At 49.2% G+C, this 23,018-nt stretch overlaps 1 protein-coding gene across 2 annotated transcripts in view; it reads left to right on the top strand.

Moving 5' to 3' along the window:
* The window catches only part of UCHL3 (ubiquitin C-terminal hydrolase L3), a 104,016-nt gene extending 83,261 nt beyond the window's left edge, over positions 1-20,755 (top strand). For both annotated transcript variants that reach the window (XM_030200601.1, XM_030200602.1), the window contains 2 exons: positions 7,505-7,563; positions 20,519-20,755. In XM_030200601.1, coding sequence (XP_030056461.1) covers positions 7,505-7,563; positions 20,519-20,602 — 143 coding nt within the window. In that variant the 3' untranslated portion in view covers positions 20,603-20,755. The remainder of the gene's footprint in view (positions 1-7,504; positions 7,564-20,518) is intronic.
* Positions 20,756-23,018: the final 2,263 nt, after the last annotated feature.

Below are 23,018 nucleotides of genomic sequence, written 5' to 3'. Positions count from 1 at the left end.
ATTTATTATTCCATATCATCAAGCTGATCAATCCATAGACTGGTGGGTTGTGTCCATCTACCAGCAGTGGAGATAGAGAGCAAACTTTTGCCTCCCTATATGTGGTCATGTGCTGCCGGAAACTCCTCAGTATGTTCTCTATCTCAGCAGGTGGTGGTCACACACAGCAGCAGCTCTGGCTAGGCCTCCAAGCCTAATTTTTAGGTTTTGTTGAGTGCCTGGGGTTGAGGGCTCTTTTGAGCAAGTGCAAACCTGGTGGTGCCAGGTCCCTCCTTTTCTCCCCCCTCCCGCTGGCTCCGTTTAAAAAAAAAAAAAAAAAAAAAAAAAAAATTTTTGAACGTCCTTAAAGGCGTTTATTTCGACGTTTATTTAAGCGTCTATTGCAGCTACTCACTGGGACACCAGGTCGTTACAGCTCGGAGCGGACAGCAGGTAATTTTTACCCTTTTATAGCGGGCAGGGGGTTCCCCGATTCTTCTCCTCGTGGCATATGGCGTCGGAGGGCGAGGGCGCAAAGGGTCGCTCCCCGGATCGCTGGAGCGCTTCTAGAGGGGATGCGGGGGTCTTCAAGCCTGATTCGCCCTTGTTGGGTGACAGTTTCGTGACCGATGTATGTCCCGGTCCTTCCTCCGGCGTGGCGGTTTTTCCCGCCATAAACGCCCATCCCCCGCTCCTCGCCTCCGCCATCTTGGCCGGCCACGCGGCTCGGACGGCTTCTTCTTGGGCCGCCCTTGAGGTTGGAGACATTAATGCCATGAACGCCCTTAATTTGGGCGACGGCACAAAAGCGGCTAAAGTTAAGAGCCGTTCTTCCCGCGCGGCTCCTTCGCGGAGTGTCGCGCCGGACGCCATTTTGGATGCGCAGCATGTCTCTCCCCCGCTCTTGCGAGCGCCGGTTGAGGGTGCGTCTAGGGCTGTTGCCCAGGCTGCGGAAGTGCACAGTCTGGGGGGTTTCTCCCCCGAGTTTGTTTTGCTGCTGCATCAGGCCTTCCTCATGCACAACGCTGCCCCTGCTCCCTCGTCTGGTAAAGAGGTTGAGGTTCCCAGAGGCAAACGCCCTCGGGTTGATTCCCAGGCCTTGGAGGAATTTGTCTCCTCCGATGTAGATGAGGGCAGCGTGTCTGAGGTCTCCCAATGGTCCTTTGCGGATTCCTTGGAGGAGACGGATCCCCGCTCGATTGGAGCGGATGACCCCTCTGCAGCGCGGCTTTTTAGCCCAGAGGATTTGCCCAACCTGTTGCTACAGGCCATGGACACTTTGAAGATTTCCTCTCCGGAGGACGTCTCTCCCTCAGCCCCTGTTGGCTCTGCCATTATGCTGGGGGCGAAGCGCCCGCCTAGAACCTTCCACGTGCATGATGCTATGCACACCTTAATTTTGGCTCAATGGGATGTCCCAGAAGCGAGCCTTAAAGTGGCTAGGGCTATGTCCCGCCTCTATCCTTTGGCTGTGAGTGAACGTGAGGCCTATCTGTGGCCTACCGTGGATTCTTTAATCACTGCGGTGACTAAGAAAACGGCGTTGCCGGTGGAAGGTGGCACGGCCCTAAAGGACGCCCAAGACAGAAGATTGGAGGCGGCCTTAAGGTCGTCCTACGAGGCTACTGCTTTAAATTTGCAGGCCTCAGTTTGCGGTTCCTATGTGGCCAGGGCGTGCCTGACTATGGTGCGGCGGGCTTCCCCCTCGGATTCTTCCTTGAGGGATGATTGGCCGGCCCTGGAATCGGGCTTGGCCTATTTGGCAGACTTGCTGTATGATGTCTTGAGAGCCTCAGCTAAAGGCATGGCTCAGACAATCTCTGCGCGGCGGTGGCTTTGGCTGAAGCATTGGTCTGCTGACCACGCCTCTAAATCCCGCCTGGCTAGATTGCCTTTTAAAGGCAAGCTGCTCTTTGGGGTCGAGCTGGACAAAATCGTGACCGATCTCAGCACGTCTAAGGGCAAGAAGTTACCAGAGGTCAGGGCTCGAGCTAGTGCTCGCCCCGGTACCTCCAGAGGACGGTTTCAGGAAGCCCGTCGGTACCGCCCGGGCAGGTCGGGCTCTTCTGCCTCCTCTTCCTTTAAGAGGACCTTCTCCCCCAAGCAGCGTTCCTTTCGCAGAGACCGCCGTCCCGGAGGTGCTCCCTCCGGTCCTCCCCCAGGGTCTCGTACCCAATGACGGGGTCTTGGTCCACGCCCCAGTGCAGATTGGAGGACGGCTGTCCTCGTTTCTGGGCGAGTGGACCACAATAACTTCAGACGCTTGGGTGCTGGAAGTCATCAGAGACGGCTACAAGCTAGAGTTCTGCCGACCCTTAAGAGACGGGTTTGTACTCTCTCCCTGCAAGTCTCCGGTCAAAGCTGTGGCAGTGCAGCAGACCTTGGACAATCTCATCCGCCTGGGGGCGGTCGTTCCGGTGCCAGAAAATCAGCTTGGCAAGGGACGTTACTCCATTTACTTTGTGGTACCAAAGAAAGGAGGTTCTGTCCGGCCTATCCTCGACCTCAAGGGGGTCAATCGGGCCTTGAAAGTTCGGCACTTTCGCATGGAGACTCTCCGCTCTGTTATAGCGGCAGTGAAGGCAGGGGAGTACCTGGCATCCTTGGACATCAAGGAAGCGTACTTGCATATTCCCATCTGGCCTCCTCATCAACGCTTCCTGCGTTTTGCAGTACTGGGCCGACACTTCCAGTTCAGAGCCCTCCCGTTCGGGGTGGCTACTGCTCCGCGGACCTTCTCCAAAGTAATGGTGGTCATCGCGGCCTTCCTGAGGAAGGAAGGAGTACAAGTCCATCCTTATCTGGACGACTGGTTGATCCGAGCCCCCTCTTATGCAGAGTGCGGCAAAGCTGTGAACCGGGTGGTTGCTCTTTTGAGCTCCCTGGGATGGATCATCAACTGGGAGAAAAGCCAGCTGCGCCCCACTCAGTCCCTGGAGTATCTGGGAGTTCGATTCGACACCCAAGTGGGCAGAGTGTTCCTGCCAGACAATCGGATTGTCAAGCTTCAGGCTCAGGTGAACCAGTTCCTAGTAGCCTCTCCTCTTCGGGCTTGGGACTATGTGCAGCTGTTGGGCTCTATGACGGCCACGATGGAAGTAGTGCCCTGGGCCAGGGCTCATATGAGACCACTTCAACACTCTCTGCTGCAGCGCTGGACTCCGGTGTCGGAGGATTATGCTGTGCGCCTTCCCTTGGGCCCAGCAGTGCGCAAGGCGCTGAGCTGGTGGACGCAGATGGACAAGTTGTCTGCAGGAATGCCTCTGGTGACCCCAGAGTGGATTGTCGTCACGACGGACGCTTCCTTGTCGGGCTGGGGAGCCCACTGCTTGGGAAGGACAGCGCAGGGACTCTGGTCTCCTGCAGAGGCAAAGTGGTCTATCAACCTCCTGGAACTCAGAGCCATTCGGTTGGCGCTTTTGGAGTTCATCCCGGTACTGGCGTTGAAACCAGTACGGGTTCTGTCGGACAATGCCACGGCTGTGGCCTATGTCAACCGCCAGGGAGGTACCAAGAGCGCCCCTCTAGCCAGGAGGCTATGAATCTATGCCAGTGGGCGGAAGCGAACCTGGAGCAGCTTTCAGCGGCCCACATTGCCGGAGTCATGAATGTCAAGGCGGACTTTCTCAGTCGCCATACCTTGGAGCCCGGAGAGTGGCAGCTATCTGCTCAGGCGTTCTTGGACATCACGAAGCGCTGGGGCCAGCCGAGCCTAGATCTGATGGCGTCATCGGCCAATTGCCAAGTGCCGCGCTTCTTCAGCAGAGGACGGGACCCTCGATCCCTGGGAGTAGATGCTCTTCTCCAACAGTGGCCGACACAAGAGCTTCTCTATGTGTTCCCGCCCTGGCCCATGTTGGGCAGGGTGCTAGACCGGGTGGCAAAGCATCCCGGCAGGGTAATCCTGGTGGGTCCGGATTGGCCCAGACGTCCCTGGTATGCGGACTTGATCAGGCTCTCAGTCGACGATCCTCTGCGTCTGCCAGTGGAGCAGGGCCTGTTACATCAGGGGCCCGTGGTGATGGAGGATCCCTCCCCCTTTGGTCTTACGGCCTGGCTATTGAGCGGCAGCGTCTGAGGAAGAAGGGCTTCTCAGACAAGGTCATCGCCACTATGCTGAGAGCGAGGAAGCGCTCTACTTCTACTGCTTACGCCAGGGTTTGGCGTATCTTTGCAGCGTGGTGTGAAGCAGGCTCACTTTCTCCCTTCACTGCTCCAATTTCTTCAGTGTTGGCGTTCCTGCAAGAAGGTCTAGAGAAAGGCCTGTCGCTCAGTTCCCTTAAAGTCCAGGTAGCGGCTCTGGCTTGCTTCAGGGGCCGCCTGAAGGGTGTTTCCCTGGCTTCGCAGCCAGATGTGGTGCGCTTTCTCAGGGGAGTTAATCACCTGCGCCCTCCTCTGCACTCAGTGGTGCCTGCGTGGAATCTCAACCTGGTGCTAAGAGCATTGCAGAAGCCGCCTTTTGAACCCTTGTCGAGGGCATCTCTGAAAGACCTGACGTTGAAAGCAGTCTTTTTGGTGGCTATCACTTCAGCCAGAAGAGTTTCCGAGCTCCAGGCGCTCTCTTGTCGAGAGCCTTTTCTGCAGTTCACTGAGGCAGGAGTGACTATTCGCACAGTGCCTTCCTTCCTGCCCAAGATTGTTTCTCGATTCCATGTGAATCAGCAGCTCTGTCTCCCTTCCTTTCGTAGGGAGGACTACCCAGAGGAGTACTCTGCTCTTAAATATCTGGATGTGAGACGAGTCATCATCAGATACTTGGAAGTGACCAATGATTTCCGGAAGTCAGATCATCTCTTTGTCCTGTGTGCAGGTCCTCGTAAGGGTCTGCAGGCTGCTAAGCCTACAGTGGCAAGATGGGTCAAGGAAGCCATTGCAGCGGCTTATGTGGCCGCGGGGAAGGTGCCGCCTATCCAGCTGAAGGCTCACTCCACAAGAGCTCAGGCGGCCTCGATGGCAGAGGCCGGATCCGTCTCCTTGGAAGAGATATGCAAGGCGGCAACTTGGGCTTCGGCTCATACATTCTCCAAGCATTACCGTTTGACTGTGGCTGCACGGGCGGAGGCCCGGTTTGGAGCTTCAGTGTTGAGGTCAGGGATTTCAATGTCCCGCCCTGGGTGAGTACTGCTTCGGTACATCCCACCAGTCTATGGATTGATCAGCTTGATGATATGGAAGGTAAAATTATGTATAATCATACCTGATAATTTTCTTTCCATTAATCATAGCTGATCAATCCATAGCCCCTCCCAGATATCTGTACTGTTTTTATTCTGGTTGCATTTCAGGTTCAAGTTTAGTCTTCAGTTACTTCAGAAAGACTTCGTGTTCAAGTTTTTCACTTGGATTCTTCAAGAGTTAAGACGAGTTTGTGTTACAGTGAGCTGCTGCATTCCTCTCCCCTCCGTTTTACGGGGCTGGATTGAGACTTCAAATTCTGCCGGCACTCCCTCCCGCTTCGTGCGGCTGTAGGGCAGCTTTGTACCCTTCCCGCTTCGGCGGTGTTAGGGTCAGTCAGCTCCTCCCGCGGTTGCGGTTGCAGGATAAGCCAGATCCCCCCGCATCGGCGGGTGTGGTGTCCCTCCCCCGCTCCGCGGGGATGAGCTGGACGGATTCCCCTCCCCCACTTGTGTGGGGATGAGCTGGGTTAATTCCCCTCCCCCGTTTCGGCGGTGGTGAGCTGGGCAGAGTGTCCCTTCGTGGGTGTAATTCTCTAAGTGCTGAGTCCTGCGGATGGAGCTTTGATATCGACATACTGAGGAGTTTCCGGCAGCACATGACCACATATAGGGAGGCAAAAGTTTGCTCTCTATCTCCACCTGCTGGTAGATGGACACAACCCACCAGTCTATGGATTGATCAGCTATGATTAATGGAAAGAAAATTATCAGGTATGATTATACATAATTTTACCTTGGTCTGCCCAGTTTAACCTCCCTAATTTCTGATAACATTTCTACACCTGTCCATCCTGGCCAGGTGTACGATAGTACACTCCTGTCACTATCCTTTTCTCCTTTTCACATGGAATTTCAATCCATAGGGATTCCAAGATGTGTTTTTCGTTCCTGCAGAATTTTCAATCTATTTGATTCAAGGCCCTCATTAACATATAGTGCTAGCCCTTCACCAGTTCAATCCACCCTATCAATAGCTTACAGGCAGTATATAAGAAAAAAAAAAAAGTCCTCCCCCAGTTGCTTACAATTTAGATCTGTAACTGAGACAATGGGAAATAAAAGTTGGCCTGTTTCAAGGTCACAAGCAGGGTTGACAAGGAAGGTGAGGTTTGAACCTAGGTTTCTGTAGCCTCTGGTCATTGCTTTGTTGTAAGATCACTCCTCCCTAGTTAGCAGCTTATATTGTCGAACCCTTCTTGTTCAATCTTTGCCTATCAGCTTTCAATAAGGGTTGTTAGTCTCTGGGAGCTACAGATGTTCCAGGCTTTCTGTTCAAGTCGAGGCATTGGAACTAGTGGTAGATTTCTACTTGGTATTCTAGAAAGATTAGCTAAAACAGGGGTGTTCTGATCATCAAATTCAGTGCTTGAAAATGCAAAAATATTGGGATATTCTGTATATAGCTTACTAGCAATTTTTGCTTACTTTGTTGGTTTGGGTGTATTGATTTGACAGTTGTTCTGTTTTTGTATGTATGTTTTTAATGCTCTGAATGAAAAGATACAGTTGCAACTCAGTAATGGTTTATTATCCACTTTGTTGTAAGAGATGGAAAGAATGTTTTTAAGTTCCTTTATTGCAGGCCTCAACAAATTTTCTTTGAATATAAGCCAGCCCAAAGAAACAGGAGCCAACAACTGAGAACACTGTCCTCTTTCCTCCCATGGTCTCCCCTAAAGATGAAGTGGGTGGGGGGAGAGCCCTTTCAAGATCAATTCCTTTAGTGCCTGATTTATTAAGGTTATTTTTCCATCCTCTTTATTAAAGGGAGCTCATTGTAGTAAATCACTAATGCACTGCTTCAGGGCACTAGCAGAAGTATACAGCCAGTAACCCAATCCCAGTTTCTCTTGCTCTTTGCTTTCTCTACTGCTGTATCTAGCTGGATACCTCGTCCTTAGCTAGCTAGTTTTGGGGCACCACCAGCAATTTCCTCCATCCACTGCCTCCTCCCCAGCCAACCCACTAATCTTTACCCCCTATTTTGTGGTGTGCCAAAGCCTGAAGCTGCTGCCCCAACACATGAGCTTTCCTCACCTCTGCACTACACATCTTAGACTTGAGCTGCATGGTGCAGAGGCAAGGAAACTTACTGTAGGTGCAGTTTGGTTGGGGGTGTGGGGGAGGGGAGTGCAATGGGGTGCACAAGCCTAGGTTTCCCAGGGAAATTCCTAGCTGTCATGGCAACCTGATGCCCAGGATTTGTCAAGCTGTGCTTTATTCCACATGTATTTAAGTGATTAGAAAAAAGGAATTGGAAAAAAAAAATGACCCAGAAGTTATGTGGAATGAATGTTAGTTATCTTGCTTTTCAAGTCTCAAGCATTATGTATGTTTCTTCCTTGTAGATGGACGCAAAAATTTTCCAGTAAGCCATGGCCGGACTAGCGATGAAACACTGTTAGAGGTAAAATAAAATAAAGCTGGGGTTGGGTATTTGATATTGTGTGGTCAGGATCTTACAATCATCTGTTCAATTCTACATTTTAAATATCAACATTTAAAGTAAAACTAGTACTACGAAAGGATTTTCTTCATCTTTTTGGGTAATTTTATAACTTCACATACAAGTAAAAAAAAAAAGTACATACACACTGTTCTCTGTCCAGGCTTGAAAGAATTTTGAAAATACAAATGTGTACTTCTGCTTTGAAAATTGCCCCGGAAGAACTACTGTAAGTGTGCACATTCACATCTGCTCTACCATATTCTCCAGTCCAGTCACTAACCTGAGACCTCTGGGTTTTTTTTCCCCCCCATCTCCCCTTACACCCTCTTGCCTGTCAGCTATTTTCAACATAATCATTTCCAACATTTCTGGTGTTGAGTGCAGTCCCCTATCACAGTTCTGAGATCGATCAATTACTCGAGGTTCCAGAAGTATTTAAGGAAGAACACGTTTTTATTAAATGCTGATGTTTGTTCTTATTTTATGTACTTGTTGTATTTAAGTCAATAGGATTTCTAAGGGAGAGGAAGGCATGATAGATGGCATGGATGGGCATACAGGATAGCCCAATATAGCCTTCTTTTTTGTTTGTTTCTATGAGTTTTAAATGTTTGATGGTATATATTTTAACTTATGATTAAGACGGGTAATATGTAAGAAGTCATGTAGGATGACATGTTCATCACTGTCGTCATGCCTCTCCTTCTCTTCTCTGTACTCTCTTGCTCCTCCTGCTCTCTACTGGGGATATCCATCCCAATCCTGGTCCTCCAAATCAGCTCTCAACCTACTCGTGCAGCTCGCACCGCAATGTCTCCAATTGAATTTCTTTTCCTCTCCTCTCCCCTTCTTTGCCTTTCTCATGAGCCCTGTGGAATGCCTGCTGTGTCACCAACAAGCTTTCCTACATCCACAACCTCTTTATCTCTCATACTCTCCATCTGCTTGCACTAACTGAGACTTGGCTTTGTTGTGAAGACTCTGCTTTAGCTGCTGCCCTATGTCCTATCTTTTCTCCTTTACAGCTTGCCCATTTGGCCGCAGAGGTAGAGTTACCATATGGCTCCAGAAAAAGGAGGACACATTGATCCAGTCCGGGTTTTGCTTCCATTGAAAGCAATGGAAGTAAACCCAGACTGGCTCAATCTGTCCTCCTTTTTCTGGAAGTCAAGAATTGTGAAGGTACTGAAAAAATATATATTACTTCAAGCAAGTACTCTTTATCTTAAAGAGGAAAAGGCCTCGAGAAACCCCTTGACAGCTAAAAAAAAGTCAAACTGGGGTTGGACTTCCTCATCCTCCAAACTAACTACCTGTTCCTCTGATCCTATTCCCACCCATCTACTCTTCACTATCTCTTACTATCATCCCTTCTATTACTCCACGCTAAACAAATTGTTGTATCCTACTTATACAGCAGACCTTACTACTGATTTGATTTTATCACTAGTTTCACTACTGTTCTCGTTAAAGTGGCTCCAACTTATCCAGAATACTGCTATTAAAACTTCTCTGTGGCTCTTAATGCATTAACCCTTTTGGTTGACCCCATCATGTTCAGAGTCAAAGTTAAAATCATAACCTTGGTTTTCAAGGTTCTCTCTCAGGGTCTGCTGCAATACTTAGCTAACCTAATCTTCTATTCGTGGTCTAAAATCTTCACAAATTTTACCTCTTCATATTCCACCTCCTATAGGTTGTCAACACCATTTGGCCTTTGGCTACTTGACCCCTTCCCGTTAGAGTTCTTTTCTCCTTCATTTAAGAACTGGATGTACTTATTCTTCTCAGAGGACAAGCAGGCTGCTTGTTCTCACGACTGGGTGACGTCCGCGGCAGCCCCCACCAACCGGAAAGAAGCTTCGCGGGACGGTCGGCACGCAGGGCACGCCCACCGCGCATGCGCGGCCGTCTTCCCGCCCGTGCGCGACCGCTCCCGCCAGTTCCTTTTTTTCCGCGACTGGAGAGAGTTGTGCTTCTGCCACTCTCTCTGTTTCAGCCGCCGGATTTTTCGACCGCGTTTACGCGGATCGTCGCTTCGCTCGGATTACCGTTCGGTTTTCCTTTTTCTTGTTTGTTAAAAAAAAAAAAAAAAAAAAAAAGAAAATCTCTGCGCGTGTGGAGCACGCGCTCCCCTTTTCCCTCGCTTCCAGCGGGGACGCCACGTTGCGGCCTAGTGGTCGCTCGGTCGTTTATCTTTTCGTGGTGTGATTTTAGCCACCATTGACGACTTTGACTTCGCCGACGCGATTTTTCCGTCGATGTCCTCGAAGGTCCCGAGTGGATTTAAAAAGTGTGGTCGCTGCGGCCGGCCGATCTCGCAGACCGACACCCACGCTTGGTGCCTCCAGTGCCTCGGGCCGGAGCACAATCTCAAGTCGTATGCTTTGTGTCTCGGTCTCCGGAAACGGACTCAGGTTGCGAGGCAAGTTCTGCGGGACCGTCTTTTTGGAACTTGCGCCGGCCCCTCGACGTCGACCTCGACGGCATCGGTATCGAAGGCCGGTTCTTCGGTACCGGTATCGATGCCCGAGACATCGGCACCGATGGCAGCGACCCCAGGAGAACAGGTCCCGTTGGTCCGCCGGTGAGAGTGGGGTTGAGAGGCCGCGTGGGCAGTCGGCCCCGGTCACTCCCTCAGCTCGTGAGCCACGGGACCGACCCCTGTCTGACCCGGTGCCTCGAGACCGAGGGGGATCGACCTCCTCCTCCTCCATGCCCTCCGGCGCCGGTGACGTGCATCGAAAAAAGGATAAGAAGCGTCGTCACCGGACGCCCTCGGTGCATCCCGAAGAGGAGTCGACGCCGAAGCGTCATCGTCGAGAGGAGAGGTCTCCGTCGGTTGTGGAGGTACCGACGCGTCGGGGTTCCGGCACCTCGGTGCCGTCTCCTGGCTCCCAGCAGCTTCCGGCACCGACACCCTTACCGGCCCCACCGCCTTTCCCGGCAGCGGGCCTGGACGAGTGCCTCAGAGCCATCCTTCCGGGGATCCTGGAAGGGCTGATGCGCCAGGCTGTGCCGGCGCCGGGGGTGCTTGCGCCCTCGGCGCCGATGACTGTGGCGCCGGCGAGCTCTAGCCCGGCGCCGGGGCTGTCGACACCGCCGCCGCTTGCGGTGCCGGTCTCGACTGCCACGCAGGTGGAGTCCCCGTCGACGTCGATGGAGGGAGCTCCGTCCCCGCCGGCGCGGGAGTCCACCGCTCGACGACACCGAGACCTCGGTGCCTCGACGTCGAGCCGGGCCCGGTACAGGACTCAGCTACATGAGCTAATGTCCGATACCGAGGATGAGGACTCGTGGGGGGAAGAGGAGGACCCTAGATATTTCTCCTCAGAGGAGTCTACGGGCCTTCACCGGAGAGGAAGCTCTCACCTCCTGAGAGTCTCTCCTTTGCCTCTTTTGTGCGGGATATGTCTATCAGCATTCCCTTCCCCGTGGTCTCTGTGGAAGAGCCGAGGGCCGAGATGCTCGAGGTCCTCGACTATCCATCACCACCTAGAGAGTCCTCCACGGTGCCGCTGCACAATGTCCTGAAGGAGACACTGCTTCGGAACTGGGTGCGACCATTAACTAACCCCACCATTCCCAAGAAAGCAGAGTCCCAGTACAGGATCCACTCTGACCCAGAGCTCATGCGGCCCCAATTGCCCCATGACTCAGCGGTCGTGGATTCTGCTCTCAAGAGGGCACGGAGTTCGAGGGATACCGCCTCGGCGCCCCCGGGGCGGGAGTCTCGCACTCTGGACTCGTTTGGGAGGAAGGCCTACCAATCCTCCATGCTCGTGACCCGCATCCAGTCATACCTGCTCTATATGAGCATTCACATGCGGACCTATGTGCAACAACTGGCGGACCTGGTCGAGAAGCTCCCGCCGGAGCAGTCCAGGCCTTATCAGGAGGTGGTCAGGCAGCTGAAGGCGTGCAGAAAGTTCCTGTCCAGGGGTATTTTGACACCTGTGACGTGGCATCTCGTGCTGTGGCCCAAGGTATAGTGATGCGCAGGCTCTCATGGCTGCGTGCCTCTGACCTGGACAACCGCACCCAGCAGAGACTGGCTGACGTCCCTTGCCGGGGGGATAACATTTTCGGTGAGAAGGTCGAGCAGATGATGGACCAACTGCATCAGCGGGAAACCGCTCTCGACAAGCTCTCCCACCGGGCGCCTTCAGCATCCACCTCCACAGGTGGACGTTTTTTCCCGGGCCCGGCAGGCTGCACCCTATTCTTTTGCGAAGCGTAGGTACAACCAGCCGGCCCGAAGGCCTCGTCAGGCACAGGGACAGCCCCAGCGCGCTCGTTCTCGTCAACAGCGTGCGCCTAAGCAGCCCCCTGCGCCTCCACAGCAAAAGCCGGGGACGGGCTTTTGACTGGATCCACGGGAACATAGCCGCCCTACAAGTGTCCGTACCGGACGATCTGCCGGTCGGAGGGAGGTTAAAATTCTTTCACCAAAGGTGGCCTCTCATAACCTCCGACCAGTGGGTTCTCCAAATAGTGCGGTGCGGATACGCCCTGAATTTGGCCTCCCTGCCTCCAAATTGTCCCCCGGGAGCTCAGTCTTTCAGCTCCCATCACAAGCAGGTACTTGCAGAGGAACTCTCCGCCCTTCTCAGCGCCAATGCGGTCGAGCCCGTACCACCCGGGCAGGAAGGGCAGGGATTCTATTCCAGGTACTTCCTTGTGGAAAAGAAAACAGGGGGGATGCGCCCCATCCTAGACCTGAGAGGCCTGAACAAATTCCTGGTCAAAGAAAAGTTCAGGATGCTTTCCTTGGGCACCCTTCTGCCAATGATTCAGAAAAACGATTGGCTATGTTCCCTGGATTTAAAGGACGCATATACTCACATACCGATACTGCCAGCTCACAGACAGTATCTCAGATTCCGCCTGGGCACACGGCACTTTCAGTATTGTGTGCTGCCCTTTGGGCTCGCCTCTGCCCCACGAGTGTTTACCAAGTGCCTCGTGGTGGTAGCGGCCTACCTACGCAAGCTGGGAGTGCACGTGTTCCCATATCTCGACGATTGGCTGGTCAAGAACACCTCAGAGGCAGGAGCCCTCCGGTCCATGCAGTGCACTATTCAACTTCTGGAGCTGCTGGGGTTTGTGATAAATTACCCAAAGTCCCATCTCCAGCCATCCCAGTCTCTGGAATTCATAGGAGCGCTGCTGAATACCCAGACGGCTCAGGCCTACCTTCCCGAAGCGCGGGCCACCACTCTCCTGGCCCTGGCTTCGCAGACCAGAGCGTCTCAGCAGGTCACAGCTCGGCAGATGTTGAGACTTCTGGGTCATATGGCCTCCACAGTTCATGTGACTCCCATGGCTCGTCTTCACATGAGATCTGCTCAATGGACCCTAGCTTCCCAGTGGTTCCAAGCCACCGGGAATCTAGAAGATGTCATCCGCCTCTCCACCAGTTGCCGCACTTCACTGCTCTGGTGGACCATCCGGACCAATTTGACCCTGGGACGTCCATTCCAAATTCCGCAGCCCTCGAAAGTGCTGACGACGGATGCATCTCGCCTGGGGTGGGGAGCTCACGTTGATGGGCTTCACACCCAGGGTCTGTGGTCCCTCCAGGAAAAGGATCTACAGATCAACCTCCTGGAGCTCCGAGCGATCTGGAACGCACTGAAGGCTTTCAGAGATCGGCTGTCCTACCAAATTATCCAAATTCGGACAGACAATCAGGTTGCAATGTATTACGTCAACAAGCAGGGGGGCACCGGATCTCGCCCCCTGTGTCAGGAAGCCGTCGGGATGTGGCGTTGGGCGTGCCGGTTGGGCATGCTCCTCCAAGCCACATACCTGGCAGGCGTAAACAACAGTCTGGCCGACAGACTGAGCAGAGTCATGCAACCGCACGAGTGGTCGCTCCATTCCAGAGTGGTACGCAAGATCTTCCGAGAGTGGGGCACCCCCTCGGTGGACCTTTTCGCCTCTCAGACCAACCACAAGCTGCCTCTGTTCTGTTCCAGACTTCAGACACACGGCAGACTACCGTCAGATGCCTTTCTCCTTCATTGGGGGACCGGCCTCCTGTATGCTTATCCTCCCATACCTTTGGTGGGGAAGACCTTACTGAAGCTCAAGCAAGACCGCGGCACCATGATTCTGATAGCGCCCTTTTGGCCCCGTCAGATCTGGTTCCCTCTTCTTCTGGAGTTGTCCTCAGAAGAACCGTGGAGATTGGAGTGTTTTCCGACTCTCATTTCGCAGAACGACGGAGCGTTGCTGCACCCCAACCTTCAATCCCTGGCTCTCACGGCCTGGATGTTGAGGGCGTAGACTTCGCTGCGTTGGGTCTGTCTGAGGGTGTCTCCCGGGTCTTGCTTGCCTCTAGGAAGGATTCCACTAAAAAGAGTTACTTTTTCAAGTGGAGGAGGTTTGTCGTTTGGTGTGAGAGCAAGGCCCTAGAACCTCGTTCTTGCCCTGCACAGAACCTGCTTGAATACCTTCTGCACTTATCAGAGTCTGGCCTCAAGACCAACTCAGTAAGGAATCACCTTAGTGCGATTAGTGCTTACCATTATCGTGTGGAAGGTAAAGCCATCTCTGGAGAGCCTTTAGTCGTTCGATTCATGAGAGGCTTGCTTTTGTCAAAGCCCCCTGTCAAGCCTCCTACAGTGTCATGGGATCTCAACGTCGTCCTCACCCAGCTGATGAAACCTCCTTTTGAGCCACTGAATACCTGCCATCTGAAGTACTTGACCTGGAAGGTCATTTTCTTGGTGGCAGTTACTTCAGCTCGTAGGGTCAGTGAGCTTCAGGCCCTGGTAGCTCATGCTCCATATACCAAATTTCATCACAACAGAGTAGTGCTCCGCACCCACCCAAAGTTCCTGCCGAAGGTGGTGTCGGAGTTCCATCTTAACCAGTCAATTGTCTTGCCAACATTCTTCCCCAGGCCGCATACCCGCCCTGCTGAACGTCAGTTGCACACATTGGACTGCAAGAGAGCATTGGCCTTCTACTTGGAGCGGACACAGCCCCACAGACAGTCCGCCCAATTGTTTATTTCTTTCGACCCTAACAGGCTAGGGGTCGCTGTCGGGAAACGCACCATCTCCAATTGGCTAGCAGATTGCATTTCCTTCACTTACGCCCAGGCTGGGCTGGCTCTTGAGGGTCATGTCACGGCTCATAGTGTCAGAGCCATGGCAGCGTCAGTGGCCCACTTGAAGTCAGCCACTATTGAAGAGATTTGCAAGGCTGCGACGTGGTCATCTGTCCACACATTCACATCTCATTACTGCCTCCAGCAGGATACCCGACGCGACAGTCGGTTCGGGCAGTCGGTGCTGCAGAATCTGTTTGGGGTGTAAATCCAACTCCACCCTCCAGGACCCGAATTTATTCTGGTCAGGCTGCACTCTCAGTTAGTTGTTCTTCGTAGGTCAATTTCTGTTGTACCCTCGCCGTTGCGAGGTTCAATTGACCTGGGTTCTTGTTTTGAGTGAGCCTGAGAGCTAGGGATACCCCAGTCGTGAGAACAAGCAGCCTGCTTGTCCTCGGAGAAAGGGTATGATACATACCTGTAGCAGTTGTTCTCCGAGGACAGCAGGCTGATTGTTCTCACCTACCCTCCCTCCTCCCCTTTGGAGTTGTGTGTTTCATCTTTTTTGCTAGTCATTCAACTGGCGGGAGCGGTCGCGCACGGGCGGGAAGACGGCCGCGCATGCGCGGTGGGCGTGCCCTGCGTGCCGACCGTCCCGCGAAGCTTCTTTCCGGTTGGTGGGGGCTGCCGCGGACGTCACCCAGTCGTGAGAACAATCAGCCTGCTGTCCTCGGAGAACAACTGCTACAGGTATGTATCATACCCTTTTTCATAAGTCTTAAAACTTGACTGTTCTCTCAAGCTTTTGACCCTTAAACCTGCCACTGATCTGCCCCTCGCTTTCCTGTGCGTGTATCCCAGTAAAACTGTTTCATTTCTTCCAGTTTATTTCTCTGGGTAATACATTAATTTCCCTTCCAGAAGCTCTTACTGAGTCTCTCCCTCCTAATTTTAGTATGTTTTTGATCCTAAGTCTGAGCTTTATTTTATTGATTTTGGTATATATTGACTGCCTTTATGAAGAGATTTGCCCAAGGTGGTGTTACAACAGTTATAGCTTGACATAAAGCTTAAAATTAACTGCATAAAAATAGTACAGTTTACCAAATAATAAGCATAAAGACAATTAAGAAGGTAAACTTGGAGACGGGCAAATTTGAATCCTAATAATAGAAATAACATGATAGTGTCAAAACTATGCACATTAAAATAGTACGGTAGAGCAATTATCTACCAAATATGTCAGTGGAATGCAAATGATATACACCATAATAGCATAGAAGAACATTCATATAACAGATATACTTAAGATGTCAGCATAGTGTGAATGAAACCCTTAAAAAGGCAATGCATTAGAAATACTCATAAATACGATGCTCACGATGTCAGCAACAATACAAATAAAACATCTTAATAGGCTCACATTAGAACATTAAAATAGCATAAAGATACAATATCAATAATGTTGGTACAGTACAAATTAAATGCCTTAAATAAGCATCCAAGAGGGGCAAATGCAGTTTAAATCATATAGATATTATCTCTGTGAAGGTGGTGGAGATGATGCTATCTGAATTCAAGAAAGCATGGGGCTAGCATATAGGATCTCAGAGAGAGGAAGGGATAGTGGATGGGCAGAGAGTGTAGGCCATGCGGTCTTCATCTGCTTTCATTTTCTGTGTGTGTGTCTGTTTCTATTTTGTAATTTTATAAACTGTAAAAAGCTTTGCCACTCTTGAAATGGATAATATCAGATATTTAACTAAACTCTTGTTCACAGACAGATTTTCAGGGTTAATTTAAACACCTACACTTGAATTTTCAAAAGCATGTAAGCACTTTTTCCTGACTCGGCTACTACTACTACTACTTAACATTTCTAAAGCGCTACTAAGGTTACGCAGCGCTGTACAATTTAACATAGAGGGACGGTCCATGCTCAAAGAGCTTACAATCTAAGAGACGAGTGAACGGTCAGTCCGATAGGGGCAGTCAAATTGGGGCAGTCTGGATTTACTGAACGGTAAGAGTTAGGTGCCGAATGCAGTATTGAAGAGGTGGGTTTTAAGCAAAGACTTGAAGATGGGCAGGGAGGGGGCTTGGCGTAAGGGCTCAGGAAGGTTGTTCCAAGCATAGGGTGAGGCGAGGCAGAATGAGCGGAGCCTGGAGTTGGCGGTGGTGGAGAAGGGTACAGAGAGGAGGGATTTGTCCTGTGACTGGAGGTTACGGGCGGGAACGTAAGGGGAGATGAGGGTAGAAAGGTAGTGAGGGGCAGCAGACTGAGTGCATTTGTAGGTAAGAAGGAGAAGCTTGAATTGAATGCGGTATCTGATTGGAAGCCAGTGAAGTGACCTGAGGAGAGGGGTGATATGAGTATATCGGTTCTGGCGGAATATGAGACGTACAGCAGAGTTCTGAACAGATTGAAGGGGGGATAGATGGCTAAGTGGGAGGCCGGTGAGGAGTAAGTTGCAGTACTCAAGGCGAGAGGTAATGAGAGCATGGACGAGAGTTCGGGTGGTGTGTTCAGAGAGGAAAGGGCAAATTTTGCTGATGTTAAAGAGGAAGAAGTGGCAGGTCTTGGCTATCTGCTGGATATGCGCAGAGAAGGAGAGGGAGGAGTCAAAGATGACTCCGAGGTTGCGGGCAGATGGGGAGGATGAGGGTGTTATCAACTGAGAAAGTGGAGAAAGAGGAGACGTGGGTTTTGGTGGAAAGACGATGAGCTCAGTCTTGGACATGTTCAGTTTCAGGTGGCAGTTGGACATCCAGGCAGCAATGTCGGATAAGCAGGCTGATACCTTTGCCTGGGTCTCTGCGGTGATGTCTGGTGTGGAGAGATACAGCTGGGTGTCATCAGCATAGAGATGATACTGGAAACCATGAGATGAGATCAGGGAGCCCAGGGAAGAGGTGTAGATTGAGAAGAGAAGGGGTCCAAGGATAGATCCCTGGGGAACACCAACAGATAGGGGGATGGGGGTGGAGGAAGATCCATGAGAGTGAACTCTGAAGGTGCGGTGGGAGAGATAGGAGGAGAACCAGGAGAGGACAGGGCCCTGGAACCCAAATGAGGACAGAATATTTCCGCTCAATCTGGGTGAACATACATACAGGTTGCAAAAGTGTAAGTTTACCCACTTATCAAATGGGCAGGTTTATAAAGCCCATTAACTGGGTAAATTGTTCTTATTTACATATGAAAATAGTCTTGAAATAACCCTTCCTTATGTCCTTGGATCAGATGTAATGCTGCTGCTCCCCCTTGTGTGAAATTTGGGAGTCCTTTGGGGCTTGCAGTTTCAGATGGGCCGTACTTGATACAGAAGTTATGGCATTGGCTGTACACTTTTTGTATGGTGGTACAGTTGATATTGTTTAGATTATTGTAATGCGCTGTATCTTAGTTTCCCATCTTTTGGCTTTGATGTGTTACAGTTAGCACAAAATGCACAATGCAGTTGATTCAGGTAATGACTTACTGGATCACATTCTTCCATCAGTGCAATAGTTGAAGTGGCTACTGATCGCTTGATGGGTTATATTTAAAACTTGCTCTTAATTTTTATTTATTTATTTAAAGATATTACATGGGATGAGCCCAAGCTGGTTGTTCACTTGATGCTGTACCTTCCCAGTTGCACGTGTCATTACCTGGATGCCAACCTACTGTTTTAACATCAGTAAAAGCACAGCTAGTGGCAGCAAGGGAGGCAGCTTTTTCAGTAGCCAGTCCAGTTTTATGGAATCCCTTGCTAGCAGCCTTGTATGGGGAGTATGATTATGGAATTTTTCAGAAAACAGGTCTGGCTATTTTGTTCAGGCCTTTGGGCAAGGTTAAGTGTTTTGAAGAATGCTGTGGTTGTCGGCTGTTTTTAGTGAATGGGCTTTGTTGAATTTGATTTGTTCGTTCTGTTTAACTTATTTATGAATGAATCCTGTACTCTGCCTTGGAGAGTCTTTGAAGCGGGTGGATTATAAATTTTTTAAATAACCACTGTTCTTTGAAGATTATCCCATGGTCTGTGGTGTCACTGGATGCATCCGCTATCCTTCACAACCATATTGTAGGGCAAGAGACCAGTGCTCTGGAGAGTGTGACATTTACTTAACACTACAGTACTGAGTTATAACATCCATCTGTTCTACAGTAGGACTGTAACAGCGTTGGATAATACGTCAATCTTTAATGAGCAGTAAATTGGGAGTAAAGTGCATTTCATGTTTCTGTAATGATTAACAGCCAGAGGTTATTGTGAGAAAGTAGGATGCATTTTTGTTCAAAATTCTTCCTTGCAGCTGGAGATCAGATAAACTGTAATTGTCTCTTAGCTCTTTGTAAGTGTAGCTATTGATTATTCTAGAAGGTGTTTGAGTGTTCTTTGCTTGAGAGTTGGTCTTTCCATGTTACTGAGAGTCTTTAAGATTCCCATGTGTGAGAGGAGCATTTTCTGATAATTTCTCTGCCTCCTCTGTACCCCAGCTATCTGTGTTGCTAATATAAGGCCAGACTTGTTTTTTCCCCTAATGTGGGTATTGAGGCATGTTGTATGGCGCATGACAGGCTTTGCCACTTAAGTCACTAGTACATTTTGTTTGTACCTGGGATGATGCTACACACATCTAAACCTGGTTCAGCTGGGGGTTATGACAGCATAAACCTTAATTTATAGCTGTCTGGTGCTCCCATTTTTATTTCCTTTCCTTTCAGTTAGGGTAATTAGCCTTGTTGCTCAGAGGCACACACTATGACTTCCTTTTAACACCAGGTATGGTTACTGCCAGTAGGTGGTGGTCTTGATCTGTTACTCTGAGGGACTGGCTCCTTCTCGGTGGCCATTGAATTTTGTCAGCACAGCACCCCGACTCACTCAGGTTGCCCACAGGTAATTATCCCAAAGCAGGGGTGGGCTACCACAGTGCTCAAGGGCCACAACCTAGTCAGGTTTCCAGGATTTCCTAACAAATATGCTTGCAATCTATTTGCATACAGTGGAAGTAGTGCATGTAGATTGATCTCATGCATATTCATAGGGAAAATCCTGAAAATGTGACTGAGGATTGCTGCCCATCACTGCTCTAAGATGACAGAACAAATGATCCACCAGTCTGTTTAGTACCCTCTGTTTATGTATGTTTCCAGCTTTCTTGCTGTGGAAGCAAAGAAAGCTATATTTGGTGGCTTATCAAAAGACACATTTTTTTTCAGCAAATTCACAGCTCTGCTCAAGGAATGGCATTGCAGTAAACATCACTATAATTAATAGCTGTTTTGTAACAGGGGTCCTCCAGACTCTGTGTTCATACAATGGAGGCAGCACATTCATTAATGCATCTCAAACTTAGCATGTGCTACATCAATTTAACATATATTATGTCCTTATTGCACATTGAAAAGTTGTCATCAAAATGAATGTGTGAAATGAACTGGAAAATTGGTAAAAAGGATCAAACTGAAAATGTTCGCACTCTGCACATCCCTAACTAACGTGCTTCCTTTACCTGCTTGTTCATTGTGGAAATCCTGAAAATTGAACTAGATTGCAGCTCTTTGAGACCTGTGGTTTGGAGGGTGCTACTTCAGAATTACGCGTGATCAGGTTCTCAGAGTGGAGGAGAGTGGTGGAAACCACCCCTCACTGAAATCAAAAAGTAACATTTATAGTGAAAGTACTACCGCTTTCATTCAATATATAGGGATTCATTGTCTCCATTATAATGTTCTATGAAAGAACTGATTAGCTTTACAATGAATACAGATAACACTAATCTATTACTTTTGTCTTGGTTTAATGTGGAAATTGCTTTCCACGTCTTTAACAGCTTTTACCTTTGTTTCATTTTTCTTTCTAGGATGCAATAGAAGTATGTAAGAAGTTTATGCAGCGTGACCCAAATGAATTGAGATTTACTGTTATTGCTCTCTCTAAAGCTTAAAGGACCTCTTATGACAGTTGACTTGCCATTTGTAAATCAAACCAAAAAACTCCTTCCCTGCCATACATTAACATTGCATTTATATATATATATATTTTTCCTTTGGTGTTTTGAAGAATACTGTATGCTCATTAAACTTTGACTTAATCCTTACTTGAGTTTTCTGTGATTTGATTATTTGAACAATATTTTGCATTCTTCTGCTCTTAAGTGGAGAGTTGGTGGTCAAAATAGTCTGTACAGGAAGTACAGCAAATCGGTCATGTTTGGTAGCAGAGGTTTGAACGGAATGCTTTCTGCTTGGCTTAGTATATTCCTTAAAAAGTGTAGAGAATGTGAGCAGCATGGGTAACCTCAAGTTCACTACTTCTCAACAGTGTTGTACTTGATTGAGTATAGGGTGAAGGTGTCCATGCCAGTGATTTGGTTACCTAAGGGACCTGATGGCAGCAGTCCTTTGGGAATTTGTTAAAACCACAGCTGGAGAGGAATTGATGTCACAGATTGGAATGGCAGCATAAGCTGTGTGTTCTGATCACCTGTTGCTTCTTTTTTTTTTAATTTTTGGGCACCTTGAAGAGTTTTTGCTCAAAGAATGTTATGATGGTTGCAAAGAGAGAGGTTGTGGACCTGCAAGTGTTATAACTCCTGAAATTGCATGGAGAACCGTGATAAAGTAGGGGACATGGAAAGGTTGAGAAGCACTGATGTAGAGGGTGTTTGTGTCGGGGAGGAAAGTGATGGGTCTGGGATCTACTCAACTACTTGGAGGAGACTTTCTAGCACCCTTTCGTCTCTTGATAGCATTAGTGAGATACAATGTCAGTTTTATGACACAACTTGGTTTAATGCATTTATGGATATGTGTGAGGTGGTAGATGTTTAGTATCTTCTGTACCAGCAATTCCCATGATTTTCCTTAATCCTCATAATTTGTAATCGGTAATGTGGAGATAGATGACTCTTGGACATATGTCCCAGTGTAGGTAGAATTAAAGATTTAGTATAGGTTGGGGGAACTCAGCTTTGGATACTTGCCAATAACATCCTGAGCAATGCAGGAATGTTCAACCAGACACGCATGGATATGCAAGAATATTTTAGATTTCATAGTGCAGAGATGTAATGCCTAAAGTCCTGTGGATCACTGTGAAAGTATAAAGGGGTAGACACTATATGGGCTTCCAAATATAGAGGATAAGGAACCCTGGATCCAATATTGTACAATGCAAATTCAGGAGCTTGAACAACAGGATAAGAGGACCTACCTGTAAGGCTGTCAAAAAAAGGAAATGCAGCATGCAGAATTAATATTTTCTGTGGACAAGCAGGCCAGTATTATTCTCACAGTTGGGTGACATCATCCGATGGAGCCCGGTGCGAACACTGACTAGCGAAGATTGTAGATGTTTCTAGCAGTGTCCCACTGCGCATTCACTGGTGCCTTCCCTCCTGATGCACAAATGCAAGTCCCTCAGTCTTCATTTTACCACAGAGCAGGGAGAATGCGTCTCCATGGTCTCCTGTCAGCGCTTTTTTTTCCTCTGCTTTTGCAGTGCCTTTCTGTGTGGGTAATTTTCCCTCATTCCGTCATTTTTGTCTTTTAAGTTCACTTTTTGTTATTTTTCCCTTATAGTTCTTAGTTTTTTGGCCCTTCAAGTTTTCTTTTTTTTATGGCTCGATAGACCTGCTTAGGTCTGAGCACTGACCTCAATTCGGTCTCTGCCCCTTTTGAATTTTAATTTGCTGCGATTCTTTTCTCAATGTCCAAGATGACCCCCTTTGACTTCAAACGGTGTGCACAATGTAATCTGGTGATTTCAGTAACCAAACCACACATTTGGTACATCAGGTGCCTTAGACCTAACCATGACCCTAACTCTTGTTCTCCCCGTTTAAAAATGCAGCTGAAGACACAGAGAGGGTGCATTAGTACCAACAGAAAAGACTTTTTGGCTCCTCAATGGCCAATTGATCAATATCGGCACCAGAAGCATTGACCTCAGTGGCTGCTAAGACTTCAACAACCACTGGGAATTCACCTGCATTTCCTCGTGTTTGTTTTGAAAGCATTTCCATGTAACTTCATTGAGTGTCCCTTAGTCTTTGTACTTTTTGAAAGAGTGAACAATCTATTCACTTCTCGTTCTACACCACTCAATATTTGTAGACCTCCATCATATCTCAGATTTCAAATAGGGAAACACCACTACTAGTACCATGTTCTGCCATTTGGCCTCACATCAGCTCTCAGGGTGTTCACCAAGTGTCTAGAGGTAGTAGCAACGTGTTTACGCAGATTGTGTGTTTCCTTATCTGGATGATTGGCTGGTCAAGAGCACATCGCAGGAAGGAGTGGTGGAGTCAATGCACCTAACTATTCAGGTGTTAGAGCTGCTAGGGTTTGTGATGAACT

This window comes from Microcaecilia unicolor, chromosome 4 (assembly GCF_901765095.1).
Source record: "Microcaecilia unicolor chromosome 4, aMicUni1.1, whole genome shotgun sequence".
Lineage (NCBI taxonomy): Eukaryota > Metazoa > Chordata > Amphibia > Gymnophiona > Siphonopidae > Microcaecilia > Microcaecilia unicolor.
The sequence above is the reverse complement of the archived record's forward strand: the minus strand, read 5'-3'. Positions and strand labels throughout refer to the sequence as shown.